The sequence below is a fragment of the Nycticebus coucang genome, chromosome 17 (assembly GCF_027406575.1).
Source record: "Nycticebus coucang isolate mNycCou1 chromosome 17, mNycCou1.pri, whole genome shotgun sequence".
NCBI lineage: Eukaryota > Metazoa > Chordata > Mammalia > Primates > Lorisidae > Nycticebus > Nycticebus coucang.
Genome location: NC_069796.1, coordinates 41,859,884 through 41,886,308, shown reverse-complemented (window position 1 = coordinate 41,886,308; position 26,425 = coordinate 41,859,884). Strand labels below are relative to the sequence as shown.

The 26,425-nt window shown below is 41.1% G+C and overlaps 1 protein-coding gene across 7 annotated transcripts in view; it reads right to left on the bottom strand.

Annotated features, from left to right (window-relative positions):
• Nucleotides 1-26,425, bottom strand: part of ARHGAP26 (Rho GTPase activating protein 26) — a 464,813-nt gene that overhangs the window by 186,549 nt on the left and 251,839 nt on the right. For all 7 annotated transcript variants that reach the window (XR_008375228.1, XM_053566649.1, XM_053566650.1 and 4 more), the window contains one exon: nucleotides 19,005-19,041. Coding sequence is in view for 6 of the 7 variants with exons in the window: in XM_053566649.1 (XP_053422624.1) it covers nucleotides 19,005-19,041 (37 nt within the window). In the remaining variant the exon portion in view is untranslated. The remainder of the gene's footprint in view (nucleotides 1-19,004; nucleotides 19,042-26,425) is intronic.

Sequence of the window (26,425 nt, the reverse complement as noted above, 5' to 3'; positions counted from 1 at the left end):
TTGTTTTAAACTAGCAAACCCCTTTTCTTAAAATAAGTCTTACACAGATGTTACACATACAGATCCTACATATATATATATAATCAGTAAATGGTCATTGTCTAAGTTCAAATATATAAAGCTTTTACCTATTGTGAAGTCAAACATTAGGAATTTTCTATTAGCCTCTGATACATTCACCTTTCATGCGGTGGTAACTATTTACAGTTTTGTAAATAGATAAAACTCTGTTAAGAAATGGAATCTCGGGGCGGCACCTGTGGCTCAGTGGGTAGGGTGCCAGCCCCAAACCTGGCCCTGGCCAAATTGCAACAACAACAAAAAATAGCTGGGCATTGTGTGGCAGGTGCCTGTAGTCCCAGCTACTTCAGAGGCTGAGGCAAAAGAATCGCCTAAGCCCAGGAGTTGGGGGTTGCTGTGAGCTGTGACACCACAGCACTCTACCGAGGGCGATAAAGTGAGACTGTCTCTATAAAAAAGGAAAGAAATGGAATCCCTATCAAACAACAGTTCCCCTGAACAAGGAACTCATGAAATTCCATTTAGCAACCACTGATCTAAATCTCAAAACTGGAACTGGTGTAGGTTATCACGCTGTTCACTGCCTTGCAGTGTCCCACCTGTCCGTCTTCTCTTTTTCTGTCTCTCTCTCTTTCTCTCACACACATACACAGAATTTGATTCCCCTCCTCATCAACTTGACTTTCCCACTGACATCAGATTAGGTTACTGATAATTAATAACCATTTTATTATTTAACGTGGTCAGAATACCACTAAGGTGACAGGGACTACAGCGTGCACATGACCAGATCATTAGTTCTGATCTCTACCCAGTGGGTATATAATCTAAGTTAATTGAGATCTCTTAGCCTGAGAAGCCAATTCCCACTAAAAGGTTTAGAACACTATCACCATACCACATAGAGTTTGCTAATGACAGAAAAAGTCTGAGTGGCCCGCCAGATGGAGGCGGCTGTCTTTAATCCCCTCAAGCAGGTGATTCAGTTCTTTTACTGAGCCAAGGCTCAGAAAAGGTCAGGGATTTATTTGCAATTTCTGTATCCTTATAATCTCCAGAAATAATGTCTCATTAAATATCTACTAGGCTTGCATTATTCCCTTAATTTGACTTGCGATGAGTTGTTGCAGGACTGGCAGCTCCCAGGCCTGACATCCATCGTCCTGCAGTGAAGGCTTCAATCCCTTATCCTCCTCCTTCAGCCTCAGTTTCAGCTCTGCCCAAGTTTACCAGCCTCAGTTTCAGCTCTGCCCAAGTTTACACACAGCGCAGCCCAAGCACCTGTCTTACAATGAACATTGGCAGAGCTCACACCAAATATCCAAGTTGACTAAAATACCTTCCCCTGGCTCCTCTCATCTTTAAAAAACAATGAGCTGTGTAGCAGTGGGGCGTGAGAATTATAACAAAACTCTGAGCATCACCCTTGGTACCATCCCTCTTTCTCACTCCCATATCCAAAGTCTCACCAAGTCCCTCAGTCTCATCCCTAATGTCTCTCACTTTAGCATTGCTCTCTTCACCTTCACCATCATTATCCTGGTCTGGGCCTCCATCATCTGTTGCCAGGACATCTGCAGTAACCTCAAGCTGGTCTCCCCACACTTCCCCTTACTCTGTCCTATCTGTCCTACACATACATGGCAGTCCCGTGATCTTGACAAAATCAGACCACGTCACCTCCTGGGGGCACCTCACCAGAGGATATTCCAAATCCTCATCTTGCCCCAAAGCCCGGTGTGGCCTGGCCCTGCTCTCGGCACTCAAGCACACTAGCTTTCCCTCGGAGCACCCAGCTGACCATGCTTCCTTCCCAGTCTTCGCACACACTGGAGATTTTTACCTGGAAGTCCTTTGGCCCAAGTAACTCACACTTCCCCTCACATAGCACTTTATCAAAAAAGCTGCCCCAAGCTCTCCACCTAGGTCCGTTCCCCTCACGACACACCTGCATGCTGTACCACCAGCCTCTCTTCCCCGAGGGAATACAACAGCAGGTGTGCATTTACTTGTGTGATGATGTGAAAAATGCCCGTCTACAGAACTGGAATACACACTCACAATGGCACGGGCTGTGTGAGTCTTTACTTAGGTATTTTATGCTCAACTATGTCTCCATCCTCCACTATCTACTACAGTGTGGACACAAAGTGGAAGTGGGCGCGTACAATTTTTCATTCTGGATTCATGGATAGGTAAATTAGTGACTGAAGGCTAGAGAGAGTTGCTGAGGGGCAGTGTGTCAAAATAACCTTTTGAATTTAACTGATATGTAGTATAACCCCTATGAGCGTAGATGAGTTATTTAAGCTTCTGGTCCTCAGCTTTTCAGTTTTTGTGAGGATATAAAGGTTAAATAAAGAAATGAATGGCTTGATCTAACCACTTCCTTCCTTCCTGCATCAATACAAAGAGGTATCACCAACCAGCAGGACAGCCCAAACCTGAGTTCAGGAGACAGGAAGAGCACAAGCTGCACAAGCCGCAGCACAGAGCAGAGCAGGCCAGACCATTTCTCCTAATCATGTGATGCCAAGGGTTGCCCAGGCTCCCTGGCCTGTGGCCCCTGGGAAACAGTCTTGATGGCAGCAGCTCTCAGAAGTTTCCAGTAGAAGTTCTCAGAAGCCCAGGAGAGTTGGCCAATTGGTTCCCAATGATCCAGGTGCAATTTTCTACTTTGGGGATCACCCACAGTTGGTTTTTAGCCCCAGATCAGCATCCTGAGACCCCATACTCAATACTAATCTGCTGCCTACTAATCTGCCAGGTTCCCTGGACACTCGTAGAAATCCTCTGCTCGTCCATCAAGGCCTTTTATCACTGGGCCGTGTGTGGTGTGAACCCGGGTCTGCGAGGAGGCCGCTTCCGTACCATCCCAGCCAGGCCACCTAAATGGTCTGACAGGCCCAAGAGTCCAGTGAGGCCGCAGAAAACAAGAACATTCCTCCCAACACCTTTGTGCTACCCAACAGACCTGACACTTCAGGCTCAAGGGCCCCTTCTCTGAAAAACACTGACCTGCTGTTGCTCTATTGCAATTTTCAGTAGTCAGAAAAATCAGCCAACAAGTTGCCAAATCACCCAGTTTGAATAGAAGGGACCTTTCAATACCACAGGCCGACTGTACATTTATATAGTCTGTAAGAACAGTGCTCTGGAACATACCCCAAAGTTACCCCAAATGTGCATCCCTGCAACTCTAACCGTATCTTGAGGAGACAAACTCTTTTCCAAAGGAGAGGAGCTGATCTACTGAATTAGTCTCAACACATATTAGAAAGAGGATTACTGCTTTCCTAAAAGCTGGTATTCAACCTGTTTTCCCTAGTCTGAATTTTTCCCCTAAGAAACTTCCTCAGTTTTCTCTTGATTAAAAAAAGAAGAAGAAACTTTTAACTTTTGTGGGAGAAATGAAACTTGCTGGAAGTGCTGGGTGTTTACATAAAAACAGGAGGACTAAGAGGCACAGGAAGATGCTGTCCCGGTTTGAACTTGGACAGATAGGGGAGATTGTCTGCAGTTGCTGTGAGCAGGCTACTATTTCCAGGGGCAGCTCCAGGGGCTTCTTGTTCTCACTACAGAAATTGACTCAATTTTCCAATGTGATTTGCTCTTTAGAGTCTGGCTTGCCTTGGTCATTCTGAATGTAATCAATTTCATCACCATTAAAAGCCACGAAGAAAAACACCCACATTGAATTGAATAAAAATTCCACCTGAAGAATAGATTTCCAATTCACACACACACACACACACACACACACACTCCGAGGGAAGAGCAGGGGGGCTCACACCATTTCTCCTAATCATGTGATGCCAAGGGTTGCCCAGGCTCCCTGGCCTGTGGCCCCTGGGAAACAGTCTTGATGGCAGCAGCTCTCAGAAGTTTCCAGTAGAAGTTCTCAGAAGCCCAGGAGAGTTGGCCAATTGGTTCCCAATGATCCAGGTGCAATTTTCTACTTTGGGGATCACCCACAGTTGGTTTTTAGCCCCAGATCAGCATCCTGAGACCCCATACTCAATACTAATCTGCTGCCTACTATGCCCTAGGCTAGACAGACTAGACTATACTCTGCTCCCTGGCTGGTATGTACTTGAGGAACGAGAACTAACTTTAATATTAACTGAAGTCACACAGACAGAAGTGGTTAAGTGGTGGAAAGAGAATGATGAGCTTTAAAGAAGGACAGACCTGGATGAGAATCCTGTCTCTGCCACCTCTGGCTGGCTACAATCCCAGGGGCTTCATCTCTGTGAGCCTCGTTTTCCTCATTTGTATAGCAGGGATAACTCACCTCAGTGTCATCAGGGCCAAATGAAATGTACAGCAACTGTGACTTACTTGATACTCAACAAATGTTCATGACCCATTTGCTAATATTACTTAACATTACTACATCTTAATGTTTGGACTTCCCAGGTGATAAGATACTTTTTTATATTCAAGTTCATGTTATCCTTAAATAATCCTAAGGGGTAAATATTGCTATTCTTCATACTAATAACTTGCTGTGTTTTCCACACTAATGAGTATAATAAGGCATAATACATTATAGTTTATAAAATAAATTAATAAACTATAGCTTATTTGATTTTCCCACCATCTCTGCTAAGTTTTTCTGATGAGAAAAGCCAGGCTCATGATGTTAAGTCATAACCAGGATGATAACAGTAGCTCACTTACTGCACACAGACTGCATTGCTCTGGGCTATGCACTTAAAATGCATCATCTTCTTATCATCATCATCATCATCATCCCTATTTTGTAAAGAAGAAACCTAGGCTCAGTCAGGTTAAGAAACTTCTGTACGATTATACCATTGGTGAGTGGTAGAACCAAGATTTTAACTTGGCCAGACTCTGAAGTCCATTTTCCTCTACTCTCCACATCCTACTGAAGCTCACATGACAGACAGAGAGGGACGAGGTGATGGGGAGCAGGTCTTGGGGGCCCTTCCCTTCCTCTCTCTGCAGCAGTTCTCAGCTCATCAGAGCTGAGACAAGACACAGGGGCATACCTGCTGCCCGCAGACCCGGGCCCTCTCTCAGAGATGATGCTTCAGTGTGTGTGTGTATATATATGTATATATATTTGTATATATGTGTGTATATATGCAGAGCAATTATAACTATTATCCCCGAAGACAAGCAAAAATAACTATTGATTTAGTCAACTGCCAATATCTATACAAAATGTCTCATCAGGTAATAACTACTGCCAGTGCTATGTATTTTACTATGTAATGTGGACTTGTGCCACTGGTGGTATGTGAAATGATTGCAAGTGGTTCACAAACATTTCTAATAGTTGTGTACTTATTTTAATGAATATTAGAAATCTAGTGATTTATCACATATAGCATGATATATTTTCTTTTTCTTTTATTCTGTTCTTGAGACAGATTCTCACTCTGTTGCCCTAGGCTAGAGTGCTGTGGTGTCAGCCTATCCACAGTAACCTCAAACCCCTGGGTTCAAGTGACCCTCCTGCCTCAGCCTTCTGAGTAGCTGGGACTACTATGGCCCACCACAATGCTCAGCTGTATATTTCCTTTTTAAATAGAAGTTTAAAAACTGAATTGATTAAAAAAATAGTAAGTATACAATAATAAAGGTTATATATATGTGTGTGTGTGTATATATATATATATATATATATTTTTTTTTTTTTAAATCATAAAGGTGATACACAAAAACACATTGGGGCTAATGTCCTAACGTGTCTCAAATCGGTACTGCATTTGACCTGGCTGAAAGAACAAGATGGGCCAGTACTGTATTCTACTGGCAAGATAACCTGCTCCAATAACATCGTCCTTGATTCCCTGCCTTCTCTCACATCCCAAATCCAGTCTGTTTGCCAAGCCTGTCAGGAGTAACTTAAAAACACATCTAGAATACAACTACTCCTAATACTTTGATCAAAGCCACCATCCCTCTTTTTTTGCCTGGACTGCTGTAATAGTCTCCCAACTGATTCTACTTTTGCCCCCTACAGTTTATTTTCCACCAGTAGCCAGAATCACCTTTTGAAAACATACATCAGCTCATGTCGTTCATATTATCACAACTCTCCAGTGACCTCTCATGAGGAACACCACCTCATCTCCTGATCTCATGTGCTCTCACCCCAGCCTACCTGACATCTCTCCCCTGGCCTCCTCCATCTAGTCACAACTGACTTCTTAATATTCCTAGAACACAACTACTTTGTTCCCTCCACCTCAGGGCCTTTGCACCTGCTAGTCCTGCTGTTAGCAACATTCCCCTGCCATTCCTGACATGCTCCCCACCCTCCCTCTGTTCAAGTTTCTCCTCAAATGTCACCTCTGTTGAGAGGCCTTTCCCACTCCAATATCTAAAATAGCTACCTCTTCCCTTACCCTCTATCCCCAGGCTCCTATCTCTTCACAGTACTTAGTTCCACCTGAAATTATACCTTTGCCTACTTGCTTACTATTTGTTGTCCTCGTCTCTCAATAGAATACGGTCCATGAGAGCAGACACAATCTATCTTGTTCCTTTCTGTATTTGAATAAATATTTCCTGAGTCAAGGAACAAATGCAATCTGCATGTTCACCATCTGAGACACAGGGATCACAACAGGCAAAAAGTCCCCATACTCCATAAGCCTTGAGTGGTGAGCAGCTGGTTGAATATATTGATACCTTCTAGGGCAGCAGTCCCCAACCTTTTTGGCATTAGGGACTGGTTTCACAGAAGACAATATTTCCACAGGCGGGAGTGGGGGAGATTAGATTCTCATAAAGAGCTTGCAACCTGGACCCCTCACATGCACAGTTTTCAGTAGGATTCATGCTCCTATAAGAATCTAATGCCACCACTGATGTGACAGGAGGCGGAGCTCAGGCGGTGATGCCAGCGAAGGGGAACCGCTGTAAATATACCCGAAGCACTGGCACCAACCCGGTTCCTAACAAGCCATGGCCCAGGGATCAGAGGCCACAATTCTAGAGTTCAGGCTCCCTGCAGTGGAGAGCAAATAGGATTGGCAGGGATCTCATTCATCACCTAACTGCCCAGCAAGAATATCGCTCATCAGCATTTTCTTCACTGGCCTACCAGATACACAGACACCTATTTTCTTTTTCATAGTTTCTGGGGCAAACATACAGAAAAATAAGTTGCAAGAGATATACAGTAAAGAAAGAAAAACAGGGAGTAGAAAAAGAGACAAAATCCTTTCTTAGTCTGGAATAGACCCACCAGCTCTTAGCCAGAGCCAAGGAGGCTCTGAGATAGCTATGAAGCCTGTGCCAATCCTCGCCAAAAAGCAGGTAGCCAAAATGGCAGCATCTGGGTTATCGTACGGCACAGAGTGAGGACTATTCATTCCTTGGGAGGAAAGAAATGTATCCCTCTGGTTTTTTTTTTTAACAAAAAAAGTAAATTTAATGCAATAACAACAATAATCTGAAGATAAATAAATCCACAACAGACTTATCCCTCCGGGTTTTAGATCTGCAGTCTCCCAGTCCACCTTAAAATTCCAAATCAGGACACCAGTGAAAAAGCAAGGCTTAACTGCACACTGCAGTCACCAACCAGCTTAATCAGGACCATTTGTCTCTGACATGGGGATCTGGTCATCCTAAGAATGAATTATAGTCCAGTGGCCTCCATTTTTTTCTGCCTTGAGGCCTGTTTGGATTTGAACTGATTCATCAACCAAAAAAGACCCAGCTTTCTGAAGGTGGAAGGGCTGCAAACAAAGAACCAACTGCCTCTGCCCATCAAGATCCCTTTCCTACCTTTACTCATCATACTCCAAAATTGAAATGCCCAAGGAACAATTTAGACAGACAAACTTGGAGACAGCAAAGGGAAGAGAAAGAGATGGCATTTGGAATCAGAGGCCTAAGATTTGAGCCAGGTGTCACCATATACTGACTGTGTGAGACAGGCATACTTGGGCCTCAGTGATCCATTCTCCTCACCTGTGAGATGCAGGTGCTGTGAAAATCAAGTAAGGCAATGCCTGTGGGGGCATTCTGAGGAACTCCATAGAGACTGTACACTGTACAGGGCCACACTTTTATATAAATAGGCTCTGGGTTTTGATAATGATGGTGTTATTGTTAATATTAACAGTAGAGCACAACATTTAACATTTGCTGATAATACAAAGCACCCCTAAGTGAGGGATGTCCACCCTAATCTCATTTAATCTTCCCCCGCAAACAAGGATTTAGATACTAAACCCTCCCCTGTCTTACAGATTAAGAAATTGAGGCCTGGAGAAATTAATTTCCCAAAGTCACACACTCAGTAAGTCATTCTAGCCCACATGTGCACCACTCCAGAACTGACAGTCTTAATTACTACTCAGCAACCCCCCTACTGTGGATAATGGTACTGTATGCTAAATCCTACAAGCTGAATGTTAGATGCATGCTCTGACAACTTGGATCAGGGTAAGAAGGAATGACCTGGAGTGACCACAAGTTTGCACTCAGAATGAAGCCTCAGTTTTCACATGTATAAATGGGATCAATAATACTATCTATCTCACAGGATTCTTAGGAGAGTCAAATGGCATAATGTACGTTTTAATTACTTAACACGTTGCCCAGCACACAGTATGTAATGTTAATGTATAGTTAACATATTAACTATATTAACTGGAAGCCTGTACCTTGTGGCAGTGGGGAAAATATTTCAGTCTCTGTAGCAACAACCCTTTGCACAGGGCTTTAGGAGTTAAAGATGCAGCCAGGCACCTTCTCACTGTTACCTGGCTGAAGCCCAGATTGGGATGCCAAGGGGCGCTGGCACCTGCCATGGCTGCAGCCTGCTGTCAGTACAGAACCACGTCACTGAGAGAGAGGGGAATATTAGGCCATGGCAAAGTCATACACTGGCTGCATCTGTCAGTCTAAAGCTGGCTGAAAGAGAGGATGGGTTTTCCAAGGGTCTTTTAGGACAAGCAGAAAGGCCTCTGATTGTTCAGGCAAGTCTAAGGAGCACCACCACCGGTCATACCTTTGGGCGGCAGGGTTTTCACCAAACAAAATAGCTGGAAACCCAAACAACAAAGACTGCCAAGAAAACAAGCTGCTCCATCTCCTCTCTCTCTCTCCAGCCCCCTTCCCCCAGGTAGGGCTATTCTAGAGCTGGGGTGTTACTGCTCAACTAAATATAATTTGAGCTCAATACGGGCCACAGCAACTGTGTTGTACATGCAAGTCATAACGAAAAGCAGTGCAGAAAAAGTCAGCACCTAGAGCGAGCTAGAATTATACCATCTCCCCGGCCTGTGGCTCAGAAGATGAAAGTGGTGGCCACAGAAAGTGCATGGTACAGAAGGAAGGAGAAAGGGGACAGAGAAAGGGCCAAGGCGGGTTGGGTGGGGAGGTGGTTGAGAGAGCTGGAGGTGACACCAGTGAGGGAGGGAGGGAGAGCCTGTCCTCTCAGCCCTGACCTGGCAGGCAGGGATGGAAAGCTGGAGGGGACGCTGCACTCAGCTGACTGCCCCGTGGGCCAGTGCACAGGAGGCCAAGCTGCCGTGCCCATTAATGCCTCCCATCCTTCTCAGGTTTAAAAGGGGAAATGTTCTATTTATAAGCCACCGACCAGTACAGACCTGGCAGCCTCTGGATGGCTCTGATCCCAAAAGGATCCTGGTTACCAGTGGCTGCCTCCTCCTTCCTCTGAACTGTGGGTGTTCTAACAGCAAAAGGCCGAAGGTGACCAGAAGAAAAAAAAAATCCTCTTTTCTGCCTTTTGCTGCTTTCATAAAACTGTAACCTTTGGTAATGGCTGAAAGCTTTAGAAACCTTTTAAAAACAGTGGCCCACGCAACTCCATGAAGGCTTTCCCTTCGATCTTTAAGAATAAATCTCCTTTTCCGTTTTACAGATCAAGGGAAGCTGAGGCACAGAGATGAAGGGAATGTGTAATCAGAGGTGAGGAAATGGGCACACAGAGCAATGGTCATGATGTCCCTTCCCGTCACCTTTCCTGGTCCTCGATCTTGTCCTCATAAAACAAGACAAGCCTGAATAAAACATCATCAGGGAGTTTGATCTGAATGACAGCCTAAATCATGCTGAGTACATGTAACAGAAACAACATGTAAAGTGACTTTTGTTGTGGTGCCAAATCCCTGCGGGCAGGTAGTGGGCTATGGCAAAGGTCCAACCATGAGAAGCTAGAGGCACCAGATCGGGTGACCTGTGCTCCCCCAGCCCTTGTACAGAGGTACTGAAGGAACCACTGATGGTTTGTATTGAGGAGGCTCCCTGAGAAGGGGCAGGGATGCTGGAGGCTAAGGATGAAATTCCTTCCAGGCCCACATATAACAAAATGGCAGAAGACAGCAAACATTTCATGCCTATCAAGAAGGGGAAAAAAATGAACTTGACAATCAGGCAGACTCAGACTTGCACATGAACTCCACTACTTCTCAGCTATGCTTCCTGGACCTCTTTAAGCCTATGAGCTTACTTATTTGTAAACTTGGCTGTGTGAACAGCATTTCTGTCAATGGCAGCCATTCATGTAACATTTTCATGCTCTCTGCCAAACCTCTTGCCATCTTATATAGCCTAATTTTTAAAAACTTAACCTTGTATAAACCCAAGAAAGGGTTAACAAATTACAGTCCCTGGGCCAAATTCACCATTGCCTCTTTTGTAAATAAAGTTTTATTGAAAAACACCCATACCCATTCAATTCCATATTGTCTGTGGCTGCTTCCACACTATAATAGTGGAGTTGAATAGTCCCACAAAGCTGACAGTATTTACTATCTGGCCCTTTACTGAAAAAGTAAAGGTGTTAAGTAGTAACGTTATAAAAATCAGGGGGATACAAATATTTATGCCCCCTCCCATATACATTAAAATAAACATGTAAAGCTAAGTGGTCATTTTAAGTGTTTTTCTAGCACTACGTCAAATGTTCTTGTGTACCACCAGTAGTGTACCTACCCACCTAGGGAAGTGCAGTCACAAGCACCGAATGAACATGCATAAGGCACCAAGATTAAGAAATAACAGTCTCCATAGCAACAACAAGGGAGCAAGTCCGCTCCGTTTTCTGGCAATTCAGCGGGGTTTTCCTCTCCAGTGCATTTTTCCTTTGTCCGAGGCAGTAACAGACATGGGAGTAACAGATAGATGATGTACAGGATAATAACCAAGAGTAATTAGGTACTTACTATGTCAGATACTGCGCTGAACTCTAACCTTCACAAGGAATTTATGAGGTATCTATCTCACTGAATTATTATCCCTGTTTTACAGACAAGGAAAGGGAAACTTCAGGGAGACCCAGAACTTATCCAAGGTTTCGAAGCCAGTGGGCTAACTTACACCACTGACATAGTACCCTCCCTGGAAACACTTCTCTCCAATACACACAGCAGAACTCTACCCAAAGATTCTTTGATCTATATATAAAATTATGAATAAAGTAAGGCAATGTTATTCATAATAGCAAAGACTGGGAAAGGACATTAAAGTCCAATGACAGGAAATGGTCCAACCAATTAGGATATAATATTAAACAACCATTCCAAATATATTCAGAAACAATTTTCTTGACATGGAAAAAAGGCTTATAAATTTTTTAAAGCACAATGCAAATAAGCATATTCAATATAATGCCAATTAAGTCAAATTACGTGTTAACATTGACAGCATACCTATAAGACATCACGGGGGAAAAGGGCAAGAAGGAAATATTGACTACCTCTGAGAAGCAGTGTTACAGATGATTTCTTACTTGAATTTTTGAAAATCGTTTTGTTGTATTTCCTTAATATTCTACTTTGAGTTCATATTATGTTTTAACAAGAGAAGCTACATGTTTTTAAACCTGCTTAGGAGTGAGGTACAGAGATTCAGTGTCCAGACCCTACCAGTGACCAGAGCCTAACTCGTCTCTAAGAGAGCAGTCACTGCTCTTCCCACTCCTGCCAGTGTGATGACAGACTGGACAAGTGCAGTGAGCTCTTCAACGTTATTCAATACAGAAGATTCCTATGAAAGCACTACATTAAAACAAACTGGGAAGAATGACGGGATTTAGACTTGGAAGTAAACAGGAACTGTTATAGTTACTTCTGGGGAGGAGAGAAGATAGGAAGGTTCTGTTTTTTAAGCATTTCTAGCTTACAGGGAATCCTGTTCTGAGTCCACTCTCAAATCCCTGAGCTCTGAGCATTTTATCTGCACACTGGGTATATCTATAGACAGCATGAATGTGACACCCACCCATACAATGTAATTGGTTCATCCGGCTACTGTCACCCGTGGTCTGAACCTCCACAGCAATCATATACTTCTTAAGGGCAGAGATATTTGTTCTGGTTGTGAGCATTTGCACAGCTCAGGGCCACCCTACCTTAAGGACTCCCAGAGAGCTATTTACTGAAGGAAGAGCTACAGGAAGCCTAGACTCCTGCAGCTTCACCTAGCAAAAGGTTGAGGCAGGAGCCAATAGGAAAATGCTGCACAAGAGTAGAAGCAGGGAAGCAGGGTGAACTACTCACTGCCATCTCAACGAGGCAGATGGACAGTGTTGAGCAGGACCCTGATGTCAAAAGGCATGCCTGCAGCAACTCATATGATATATACAAAGGGTGCCCCCAAAAATGTATATGTATTTTAAGAAGGGGAAAAACTGTGTCAAGATTCTAACACTCAAGTCCCACTTCACTTCTACAATTACAAGTGCTCAAATGTGACATCTGTTCATCTTTTGTTATCAGTATATATTGAGCGTTATAATTTTAAGTTAATACCCACATTGAAAGAAGTGGCACTAAGAAGTCAAGATTAGGAGACTGCGTACTTTCTGCCTCAATCCATCAGGCTTCAGCTTTTAAACAGCTGGAGAACCAGTAGGAGGGAAGCATTCCTGTAAACAAGCTAATCTTTTTAGACTTAAGTAGGCAGTGACATTTGTTATTTAAAATGTCAGACTTGGAAAAGACCAATTCACACTAAGAAAGCCTGCCCTTCCCTTATTCTCTTGTACTGTACTGTTCTGTCCTCCCTAACAAGTTCAGGGCTTTCTAACCTTCCCTCAGGTGGGACTACAGGACAGTGGCAGCCCAGGGTGAGAACAGGCCACTTTCTAGCTTCTCTGCCTGCTTCTGCCTGGGCTCATTTCAAAAGAAAATAAACCAGTTCTCAGAGTCTTTGGAGAGCAAATCTGATAACTGTAGCCAAAGGTAAGGCCAGTCACAAGACATGTAGATTTAGGAGCTATGTATTAAGATGGCAAAGGGGGCCACAGAAAGTAGGAGACAGTCCTTGCATCGTGCAGTCATGATCTTTGTAATGATAAAGGGGGTGAATGACAGCTATCATTAATTAATTAATTAATTAATGACTAGAAGATTGACGCTGGCAGTGATCACTTCCACAGCAAAGCAGCAGCAGCTTAATCAGCAAGAAACCATTCCTTCTTCCTCCCTACTATTCGCATTCCCATTTCTCCCTTCCCTTCTCTAGTAGGTAAGAATTTGACCCACTAGAGACTTTGGTGTCACTGATGTATATTCCTGACATTCTAGGAGTGAGCCCAGGAAGTTTACTGTTTGCAGCAGGATCCATAGTGAGAAGTTTATAAGACTGACAAAAATTTCAGAATTTATATTTAGGGAGTAAATTTAGCCAGGATCACAGAAGACCTCTAGGCAGAAAACTAAAATTCTAAGAATATTGGTGGTCTGAATAAACAGAAAGACATTCAAAGACTTTTGAATTTATATTTAGGGAGTAAATTTAGCCAGGAACACAGAAGACCTCTAGGCAGAAAACTAAAATTCTAAGAATATTGGTGGTCTGAATAAACAGAAAGACATTCAAAGCTTTTGGAGATGATTTGTTATTGCAAAGCTGTCAATTTCCCTCCAAATTAATCTGTACAATTCAACGCACTCCCAAATTAAAATTTTATTTTTTGAAGAATTTTAAACTTATTATAGAATTTATAAAGAGGAATAAAGGCCCATAAATCAACCCTTAAAAGGGAGAGTGAAGAGATGAGGCTTAAACAACCAGTATTAAGACTTGCTTCAAAGTCATCATATTAAAAACAGAGAGGTATCAGCTCAAAAACAGTTAAATGAGCCAAAAAAAACAATGAAGGGGTCAGAGACAGAACTCAGATATGCAAACCTAATACACAAGAAAGCTGGCACACAAATCAATGGGGAAAGAACGGAGTTTGTGATATTGGTGAGAAAACTGACCCTTCACACGGATAAAAATAAAGCTGAATCTTCATGAAATATCACATACCATGTCAGCTGGATTAGAAACTTAAATGTGAGACACTCATAAAGTCAATGAAAGAACATGAGGTGCATCTCTTTGTGACATGGGTCAGAAAGTACTTCTCCAAAATACAACTTGAAAAATCATAAACCAGAAGGCAAAAAAAATTGTTCTGAATATGTCAAAAGTAGGGCTTTCTAGTCAAGACAGAACATCACAGATTAATAGACAGATGACGAGATTGGAATATGTATTTAAAATATCTAAAGTTAACAAGGGATTACTATCTAAAATACAGAAGGAACTTTACAAAACAAATAAGAAAAAGATGATAACCAAAATTAAAAATGGGCAATTAATGGAAGAGAAAATCCAGCAAACTAACAGGCATTTAAACAGATGCTCAAACTACTTAACTATTAGAGAAATGCACTTTAAAACAACAGTGAGATACCACTTTATACCTATTAGACTGGTGAAAAATTAGAAAGCTGAACAACAGCAAGAGTTGGCAGGAATTGAGAAATTCGCATGGAGGGCTGGCATGCACACCCTCTGACCAGGAGGACATGAACACAGATGATTGTTTACTGTGCTGTTGGCAAAGACGAGGAGTTGGAGGCAAGAGGAGATGGACTCCATCTCTACAAAAACAGACGCACAGGGTCGTACACCGTGAAGTACACTGTAGTCACAAGTCACAGTCTAGACAGACACAGAGTAACAGGGACAACTACCAGCATAATGCCGAGGGAACAAGTGAGAAGCTAAACAAGACACATACCATTTATATAACTGAAGAACATGAGTTGATAAAAGATACACATTTTCCAAGAATAGATTTTAAAAGTACACATTAAAATGATTCTCTATAGGAGAAGAAAGAAATAAGAGCAGAGAAAAGAATCAAAAGGGGATGAATGAATCAGTGGAACAAAACAAAATGAAAGGATAAAGGAAGGAATCAAGGGACCTGTGACGACAATGTGCCACAAACAGGGGAGAGTGATGAATTCAATCCTTTAAATCTGAGACTAGAGAAGAAAAGAAGAGAGGAAAAGGTTCTGCAAAGAAATGTGCATGTACTTATCAGCTGCCATCCCTCCCCTGGCAACTGGGTCACTTGGAAAATACCCGCAGCCTGCAGACATTATTTATGGTACTGTCTTATACTCCACAGGCATTGTATGCCCTGGGAGAAATTTCAAGATGGAAGGAACAAATTCAGAGTGTCCCCAGAGGAATTCCCTTTGGCTATTATCTGCTCCTTTAAAACATTCTGGCTCTGTGATAAAATGTTTGTATTCAAATTCCCACCAAAACACTTTCTAGAAAGGCAAATGCTAGACTTCTGGAATTGGGACATTGAAATTTGGTGAAAAGAGTAACATGCCACTCCTAAATTCACATCGGACTGACTTCTTACCTTTAAAAGACTTGAGATCGCGGGTAAACAGAAAAAGGGCTGCAGAGCAATCAACACCCTGGGCAACAGCGCCACCTGTGGCAGACGAGCCCTGCGGGCGTGGGTGAGTACCGGGTGCAGTGGCAAATTCCTGCAACCAACAGATACTGCCAGGGCAGCCTCAGAAAGGACTTGTGGGACATGCTCAGAATGTCAAAAAAGGTGAGGAAACACGAACACAGACCACTACTCTTGTTTTGCTAGCTTGGCAATTAGTGAATAATAATACCTTAAAAAAAGAATTCCTATCTAAACTCCTGAAAAAGTAGCCAGTATTTTTTAACTCAGCTTTTTCCTTCCTGCTTTCCAGATGAAAGGGCAAGCAGTTGAGGAATCACTAGACACCAGTGGCAAGCAGCTCTCCTCACTCTGTGGGACCTGAAGTAGAACTCTGTATTGCTCATTTCTTAAGGGAGGTAGAATATTTTTGCATTTAATAGTAATGCTTTGGAGTAAAACAGACCTTAGACTAAATTGTGTCCCCTGAACTCAATTTCCTCAGCTACAAAGTAGGTCAAAAGTACCTGTCTTGCAGGGTATTGCAAGCCCCAGATGAGCAAACATATGAAGAACTTCCCTAGTGTTTGACACATAGTAAGCAGTCACTTAATGCAACCTTTTAATAACTATTACTGGAAAATACAGAGGGGAGCAAAAAAATGTATACACATTTTAAGAGATGTTATCTATTATTACTTTCTGAAGGTAAACTGAAGGTGCCATTACTGGTAAGTATACCTAGCGTGTCTTACTTAAACACACATCCATTTTACCTACAATTTGTACTCTTTTTAGGAATACTTGATTTTACTTCCAATAAGATCTCTTAAAATGTGTATATGTTATTCTGGCACCCTCTCTATATGCTCATAGTAGTGACTTCAAACTACAAAAAAAACATTTAAAAGTAGGTCAATGTCTCTCAGTAATCTACCCTCTATCCTCATTAAGATTTTGATGATATTACAAAAAATTAATCTCCATACTTGTTTTCTATTAAGTATCTAGATGAATCAGATAACTTATTTTTTATGTGTGTGTGTGTGTGTGTATACATATAGTTCTAGCCTACTATTTTTAAAAATTCAATTAGCGATATACTGTGGGCACTATTTCTGCAAACATATTTAGATCTCCCTGTTCTTTTTGAAGGTAGTATACTATTCCATAGTTTATTTAACCAGCTTCCTTTCTGATATTTAGATTGTCACCAATTCTTTGCCATTATCACCATCAACAATGTTCCAAAGAATTTCTTTGTTGCACAAACATCTTTGCACTCCAATTATTTCTTTAGGTCAACTGTTGGGTCAAAGAATAGTAACGTTTTAAGGCTTTTAAAACATATTACCCAAATGCCTTATAGACATGGCAGAACCAGATGGCATGCCCTGTTAGAATATTTAAAAAGTTGCCCTTGGGCGGTGCCTGTGGCTCAAAGCAGTAGGGCGCTGGCCCCATATACCAGAGGTGGTGGGGTCAAACGCCGCCTGGCCAAAAACTGCAAAAAAAAAAAAAAAAGGTGCCCTTATTCAATTTTTGAGGGAAGAAACCACATTCCCCTCTCATAAAAGCCTCTCAACCTACTAATAGCAGCCATTCTATTACTTAACACTTTATATAAAATGCCTGGCTAAATTTGTATTTTAAGGAGAAGGAAAAGAGGAAAAATCTCTATCCTAAAAAGACTTTCACACACACACAAAAATAGCTATCCTTCTGTCCACATGGAAAAGCACTGGTCTACTGATTTTCCTAATGCTACCGAATTCACGATAGGGCTACTTTTGAATTTTTTTTCCAAATGGATTTTACAAAACAAATCTAAGGAAAGGGATTTCCTTTGCACTCTTAAAGCCACGTGGAAGGAATTTATCTTTTCTCCTATGCATCAGCCCAAACGGTACCAGTAACACTTTAATTTTAATCTCATCGCCTTTACAAGGTTACTGGTGCCCTTGGAAATCATGACTAACCAGACTACTCAGAGTCCGCAGAAGGGGAAAAGTACTGTATATCCGACAGAAGCTTTCATCAAAGTGGAATACCATTATAAAAAAGCCCATCTCTATTCTTTTCTCCCATAGACTCCAAAAAGAAAAGAGCTAACTAATAAAACACCTAACATAGTGTCTTTCCAGTCCTTTGAGCAAGACTGCAGGAGGCAAGGGCAGCTCCAGCTTTCTCAGGGGATAAAGCTCTTGGGAAGTTAGGCATTACTGTATAAGTGACTTTTACATGGTGACTGGAGATACAGTCTTAAGAAAACACAGGATTAAGTGAGATGATGGACACGAGAATGCTTGTAAAGTGTGAAAGTGTGCATTTAAATGCAAGCTGTCAGTACAGCCTTATGAGCCTTAACTCCCCTATGGAGTCCCTGTAGAAAGCCTTGCGTAGTCTGCACTCAGAAAATGGGGCCGACCCAACATGCCCACAGCACCTCCTGGTGGTTCATCCCTGGAGTAGCAACTACTTAAAGCCCACATCCAACCCTAGCTGTACAAAATGACCCAAGTGGCTGTCGCCCTGCTCCTTTGAGCCATAGGCACCACCATGCCTTGTTTTTCTTTAGAGAAGCCAAAAATACTTGAAATGGATAAGAGATTCTCATGTATTAAAAGTAATTGCATATTAGTCTTTATATCTGAATGCCTTACAAGTAAACACTCAACGTGTTCTTTCCTTTCTTTATAGCCTTCTGATCATTAGTATGTTTACATATTCTTTTAGAAAAAGGTTAAAATTAACATCAATATGGTATAATCATTTCAGTGTTAATATACAGATGTATAAACAGATTGATTTAAAAAGTGGCATATAAATTAACCATTCAAATAAAAAATTGTTATCTATTGAAGAATGAGAAGGAAAGCTAATTTTCTGTTAAATATATCAATTACTTCTATTGTCACATTTAGAGGGCTCATTTTAAAGAATGTAAAACAAGCAAAAAATTCCATTAAGCGATGTTGTTACATGAGCCATCATGTTTGTTAATTTTGATATCATAAGCCAAGTCTTTGCCTTTAGTTTATTACCATTGCACCAATCCATTTTGATTTAAAATTTTTTTAAGTAAATGCAACTTTAATTATTTTTAATTTTGTTTACTAAATTTTAATAAATTTTCATTTACTTAAATGTAATATTTTTAATGTTACCCCAATTTAGTAATAAACACATTAAAAAGTAAAAACAATGAAAATTTAAAAAAAAAAAAAAAAAAGAAGAAGAAAGAAAATGACCCAAGCATCATACTTACTCCCTTCAGTCTGACTGTCTTTGTTCGAGTTGTAGACCTGGAAAACAGAAATACAAATTTATTTGTGTGCAGTTTATAGCATGCTACACATTCATTGTAGAAAACCAGTACCTTCCCCCTTTTCCCTAGTTTGTGCCATAAGATGGTAATTTCTGGCCCCCAAGTATGTACCCCTGCAATAATTACTTCTTGACATTTACTATAGCTGTTCTTAAGTATGTGTGTACCAGAATCATCTGTGAAACTTTATTGCATAAAAAAATTCCATCTTTTAAACAAAGCAAATAAACTTACATGTGTATATAAACAAAAAGAAGAAAATGTTAAAAGTTACAAATCATTAGGCATTAACTGTGCACTAGACAATGTGCTAAGTGAAACACATGAGTTATCTCAAATAATTTACACAACAATTCTGTAGGAAAAGAGCTATTATCATTTTTCTTTGAGATTAAAGAGGTTAATGCCTCACAACTAGTTAGTGGCAAAGTCAAGATAAAGACACATTACAAACTATTGACTACTAATACTGGGGAATGCAAATACTTTTTACTTTTTTAATGTTATAGGGAGATATTTTACATTTACAATTAAAAAAACATGATATGACTTATATAAATTATAAAAAGGTAAAGTTCCCCAGGACAGAAAAGAAGAATGCCCCAGTATAAAACAGTCAATGTCATACTGCAAGGGTCAACAAGCTTTTTCTATAAAGGGTCAGACAGTAAATGGTTTATACTTTATGGGCTAAAAGACAAAAATCAAAGACATTACATAAGTACTTATATAATAAGAGGAAAAACAAATTGCTACTAATTTTTTTACAAAATTCAAAATATGATAATTGTGTATCATTTTTAAAAATATAAGTCTACCACAGTTAGTTTATATGGGATTCAATGTTAATATTCCCTATCATCAAATAAATTGCAAATGTTCATCTCCAAATACTATGAACTTGAACCACTGGCTTTGCAACAGCAGGCAGTGGGCTGGATTTGGTCTGTGAGCCATTGTTTGCCCATCCCTGATATGTCATCATTATTAAAGAAGAAGAAACCTCTGCCTTAGAAAAGAAAAAAATCCTTTGGCAGTTAAGTTTCTGTAGGTGTAGAAAGGCATGAAGCTGATCACCATATATTCTGGCTAGTGATGCTAATGGCTACTCCCACGTATTTAACCCCTACACAAACTAAAACAAGCATCTCTGAAAAGAGAGCCAAGAAACCCAAAAAGGGGTTTTCACCTGTGAAGAAATATGACTGAGAATGGCTGGGCAGGAGCAACGGGTCTCACTTGGCCCTTATACTATGTGTACTTGGTAAGTCTCTTACCCTCTCAGGTCCCTACTGCTTCATCTGTTAAGTGAAGGAATTGCTCAATCCTAGAATTATCAAATTCTAAATATAACAAATCACCCCATTGTATTTTTTTTTTTTTTTTGAGACAGAGTCTCACTTTGTTGCTCTCTGTTGTGGCATCACACCTCACAGTAACCTTAAACTCTTGGGCTGAAATGATTCTCTTGTCTCAACCTCCTGAGTAGCTGGGTGTACAGGCGCTCACCACAAAGCCCAGCTATTTTTAGAAATGGGGTCTCGCTCTGGCTCAGGCTGGTCGCAAACTCATGAGCTCACGTGATCCATCCACCTTGGCCTCCCAGAGTGCGAGGGGGTTCCCATTGTATTATGAAATGTCTAAAGAAGACTAAAGCTGCACAGCCACTTACTGAATGTTAGGACAGTGAGGGAAAAGGGAGTAGGTTTCTGCCTATAAAGAGGATTGTCTGATGAATGAAAAGATACCACAGCAAACACTTAAAAGTTCTAGTTATTAGGAGGCAAGGCATTTTGATTCTGGCCTGGGTTTCACTGTTAGTAACTTCATCTAGCTGAACTGTAATATCTTCATCCACAAAATCAGAGTGATGATAGCTATTCTCTCTACTTCTCCCAGGGCTGCTGTGAGCATCAAATGAGATTATAAAAAAGAAATATTCTGAGACAGCACAACACAAAAGCAAGTGCTTTGAGCTATACCACCAGGAAAAGAAATGTTTAACGTGCACGGAATTGGAGGGGAAGACAAAAGTCACCACGAAGTCTAGGTGGAGGCTGCCATGGAGGTTGTGCTGGTTTCTGTTCTCCCTCAGCAGCATCTCCATCATCTATTCATGTATAAATGAAGAACCTGGACTAGATTGTGGTTTTCAAATTGAGCGCCATAGAATCTATACAAACAAGAACTGCCAAAGGGGTTGGGAGAGAAGCTAAGACCCCAGGGGACTAAATGTCCCCTCCCTTTGCTTTCATTAGCTTTAGTTATGTGGCTGTCAAACAAGGGGATATTGGATTTGAAAAGTTTGAAGACCTGTTGAATGGGTAATTTCCAAAGCTATGTGTAACTTTTGTTAATTTGTATACTCATTCACACATTTAACACAGTTATTGAGTGTCTAAAATAATCAGGCAAGTTCTAGGTGCGGAGGACACAGATGAACTAGGCAACTATAATGTCTGCTCTCCTAGATCTTTCTCACTGGTGAAGAAAACAGAATAAGCAGATGGACAAATAAGATACTTCAAATATCAGTAAGTCCAATAGAGAAAATTTAAAAAGGTAGGGGTGGGTATTGGGAGCTAAGGTAGGAACAAGCTTCTTTGATGGTGACATTTGCAGGAGACCTCAATCATAAGAGAGGAACTTCTTGGTTCCTGGGGACCAGTGCCAAAAAAATACTTGAAATAATCAGCATGGGGAAAGACTTTATGAAGAAGACTTCAGTGGCAATTACAACAACAACAAAAATAAACAAATGAGACTTAATTCAATTGAATAGCTTCTGTACAGCTAAGGAGACAACAACCAAAGAAAATAGACAACCATCACAATCAGAAAAAATATTTGCATACTATGAAATGGACAAAAGCTTGATAACTAGGATCTACAGAGAACTCAATTTAATTAACATAAAAAAGCCAACAATCCCTTATATCAATGGGCAAGAGAGATGAATAGAACCTTCTCTCAAGAAGACAGATGAATGGTTAACAAACATATGAAAAAATGTTCATTGTCCCCAATTATAAGAGAAATGCAAATCAAAACCACCCTGAGATAACCCCAGTGAGAATGGCCCACATCACAAAGTCTCAAAGCTGCAGATGCTGGCATGGATGTGGAGACAAGGGAACACTTTTACACTGCTGGTAGAATACAGTCTTTTTGGAAGGAAGTATGAAGAATCCTCAAAGAACTCAAACTAGACCCCCCCATTTGATCCTGTAATCCCATTATTGGGCATCTATCCAGAAGAAAAGAAATCATTTTATCATAAGGACATTTGCACTAGACTGTTTACTACAGCTCAATTTACAATTGCCACGAATCCAGTAACGGATTAACAAGCTGTGGTATATGTATACTAAGGAATACTATTCAGCTATTAAAAAGAAGAAGACTTTACATCTTTTGTACTAACCTGGATGGAGTTGAAACACATTCTTCTTAGTAAAGCATCACAAGAAGGGACAAGCAAGAATCCAATGTACTCAATTCTGGTATGAGGATAATTGATACATGATGGGGGGTGGGGGTAGGGCGTAGAGAAGAAAGGGAAGGAGGGAGGGGGGTGGGGAGTCACAGTGTGTGACACACCTCTTAGAGGCAGGACACAATTATAAGAGGGACTTTACCTAACAAATGCAATCAAAGTAAACTGGTTCTCTATATACTCAATGAATCCTCAACAATAAAAAAAAAAAAAATTCAGATCCTTGAGATGGGAAAAAACAAGGCTTTTCCAAGGGAAGAGGACAGTGGTTGTCAATAAGTACAGGGCAGAGAAGGGCAGAAGATGAAGCCAGGATGAGGACAGCAAACAACCTTGTGGGACCTTGAGACCTGGGAGTGAACTGGACAGCCCTGTCATGGCTAGGACCAGACAATCCATGCTGACTGGCATTCATGAGCCTTGGGAAGTAGGATAAGAGAAAGCAGAGGAAAAGACTCTATTTTGGAAAGTTGTTTTTTTCCCCAGCTATCCTTGATCACTACATCTCTCCCATTAAAATCAAATATTCTATCCAAGAGAAACTTGCTTCTATTTATAAATGGCAAAACCCTAAAGAAATAGTAATATGTAGTAATAAATAAATTCTGAAGCTCCTTAATTATAAAGTGAGTTTAAACTAAATTACTTTCCTTCAAGGTTACCTGGGGCTCAGAAGACTCCTAGCTGGGACACCCAAGCATTCCCTAAATTGGAGAAGCATGACCAATAAGCCAGGACACCAGAAACATGTGCCTTCCTGATCCTCTGAGGGTGGGCCATTAATTTCTGCCTGGTTTGGGTAAAAGAGCCAAAGAGAGTGAGCTATGAAATAAGGCTAGTAATCCAGGCTCACCAGGACTATGTGAGCAAAGGGCCCAATGTGGAAGACGCAGGGTGGGGGAGCAGCCTCACCATTGAGACGCCAGGTGGTGGCACAGTGACAGCATGAAGCAGGAATGTCTTTGTTTAGCTGGCACTTACCAAGGGCACACATGACAACATCCCATCACTGTAATCACCATGTGAATTAGGCCCAGCAGTATTCACATTTTACAGATACTGAACCCAGAGAGTTAATAGTTTGAAACCTCAATTTGCATGTCCCTAGAGAATAAGGAGAGGATACACAGAGTCATCTGGATTCTCAGAATCTTTCTCGGGTAACCTTTATTACCATTATCCAAGCTATCCTGGGAAGTGGTGTACTAGTCTATCTTGCCTCCATGGGTATGCTGCAATCCCCTTTTGCCTTTCTAGGCAGTGGCAAATGCATGCAACTACCAAGCCACTCTGGTGGTTGGTTACCATGGTTCATTCATAAGTACTTTCTATAATAACAGAAGCAAAGGGCACCCAATTCACCCTTTATAAATGGTCAGTGTGCTCTGGGAAATCCTTCTATAGATCTCATAGATGCCCAGAAGCATCAGACTGAAATTCAAAGACAAGAACAATGTCCTGAAATGAAAGGTCTAAGGTCTTTAACCATGGCTTTACCTTATGATTAGCAGAGTATCTCACATTTGCAAACTTCCAGGTAAGCCTCTCAAGAGCATCTACCTTAACAGGATAGAACTCAACTTTTTAGGACCAACTCAAGGGGCCAAGGATCACTACACAAAGCCAGAACCGTGGCTCCTAGGAATACTGGAACAGTTAGCGCACCTTCTCAACAACTAGGCTTAAGCTAAAGTCTATAAGTCTTGCTCAAAGTACTCTAATACCCAGCCACATTAAAGTGTATTAGCCCTTTGGCTTTATATATATGGAGGTATGGTCTAGTTTCTGCTAAATATTATAATAATTAGATGGAGGTATGGTCTAGTTTCTGCTAAATATTATATGTGATGATTTGTTAAATGTCCGTGCCAGTGAGTATCTGTTCTCAAATATATGCTTCCAGAGAGGATAAATCACATGTGTTTGTCTTATCATGGTCCATGTGAAAGTCACTAAGGAATAATCATCAGAGATACGGCAACTTAATAGCTCTGACGATGACAAAAGCCCTGCTATGCATTGGACACCTCGCCAAGCATTCTATATGCATTATCTTGTTTAGTCCTCACGCCAGGCTAATGCCTATTATAGAGAAGAGAAAACTGAGGCAATAGAGAAGTTAGGACACTTGCCTAAGGTTAGACAGCTGGAAATGGGGAGAGTCCAGACAGGAACTCCTACAGTCTGTCTCCAGAGCCCAAGCACTTAACCACTAACCACATGATACATAAGACATCGTGATGATGATGATGGTGGTGGTGGTGATGATGATAAAGGTTGAGAGATATCGTGGGCAGTGAAGGCAATGAGTCACTGGAAGAAAGAATTTGCTCTGAGTCAGAGGGAACATGAAACCGGGAATGGTCTTCTGATCCCAGTCTTGGAGCATTCACCACTAACCCAGGCAACTAGCAGGCAACTAATGTAAAAGTAACACTCCATATTCTCTCTGAACCACAGGGTTTGATCCTAAAGATAAACACCGGGGCAGGGCAGTGGGTCTGCCATCAAGTCACAGGGCATTGCGAGTCTAAGGGTCCTTACACCCAGAAGCTACAATGACAGTGCAATTTAATAAATCAAGGGGAGGGTGAAGAAAACTTTTATACGCTTCCTCTGCACCAAGTTATGATTTTGCAATAAATTCTGTTCACTGCTGAGCCAATTCAATTTACATGTCCCTAGAGAATAAGGAGAGGATACACAGAGTCATCTGGATTCTCAGAATCTTTCTCGGGTAACCTTTATTACCATTATCCAAGCTATCCTGGGAAAGCAGAGAGAGGTTTTTTTTTTAAAAACACAGAAATGAAAGACATAACTAAAGCTATTTTAGATGAAACAATCTAACTTTTCCCTTTGACACACAGCTGCATTAGCACTTGGCCACACCACACATTGGATCAAAATCTGCACAAAATGAAGATGTCAGAGAAATAGGTTCCCAGCCAAATTTATTTAAAATGGATGCTGCCATCTAAACAGCACCATCTTTCTCTGAACTCACACACCAACTCGGATTCGACGAAGCTATTCTGGGTAGTCTGGGACATGCCAATGCCACCCATCTGGTTGTTCCTCTGATAAATGAAATGAACGTGGAGACACTGGACAGAGCTGCTGCCGACATCTTAAAGCACTGTGCAGGCTGGTTCTACGCCACCTGACATCATCTTGTCCCCTCTCTCTGTGTGACAACATGAAGTGCCACCATCACTAGCATTTGCTCTTTTGAACTATTTCCATCAGTGGTGACAGATTTGTAGTAATCCACCGCTTAGATCCAAGTCCAGCTTTGTTATTTATTGGTTCAACATATAAACCACTTATCATCCCTAAACCTCAGTCTTGTAAAGAGAGACACCAGCATTCTCTACTTCTTAGGGTTGTTGTGAGAATTAAATGAAAGAACAAATGTAAGACATTTAACACAGAACCTAAAATGTAAATTCTACGGACTGTACAGCACTCTAAAAAGATTAACTTTCATCATCAGCACTGTCATCCTTTTCTTCAAACTTGTTGTTTAAAAAATAAAACAAAAAGAATCTCTCCAGGTGATGGAAGGTTATCCCCTATGGCAGTGTTTTTCAACCTTTTTTATCTCACAGCAGACTTCAACCGAAGTTAAACTTCTGTGGCACACTTAAATTATGCAAAACAAAGAGTAAAACAAAGAATATACTTACTGCGCTTTGAAATTCTTTTGAAAGTGATTAATGACCTTTAAAATTTTTAATGGCACACTGAGATCTTCTCGTGGTACACCAAGGTGCCATGGCACACGGGTTGAAAATCACTGCCCTCTGGAGCTGTGCAGTGATTGGATGGGAATGTGCTTTGAAGAACAGGTGGGATTGATCTC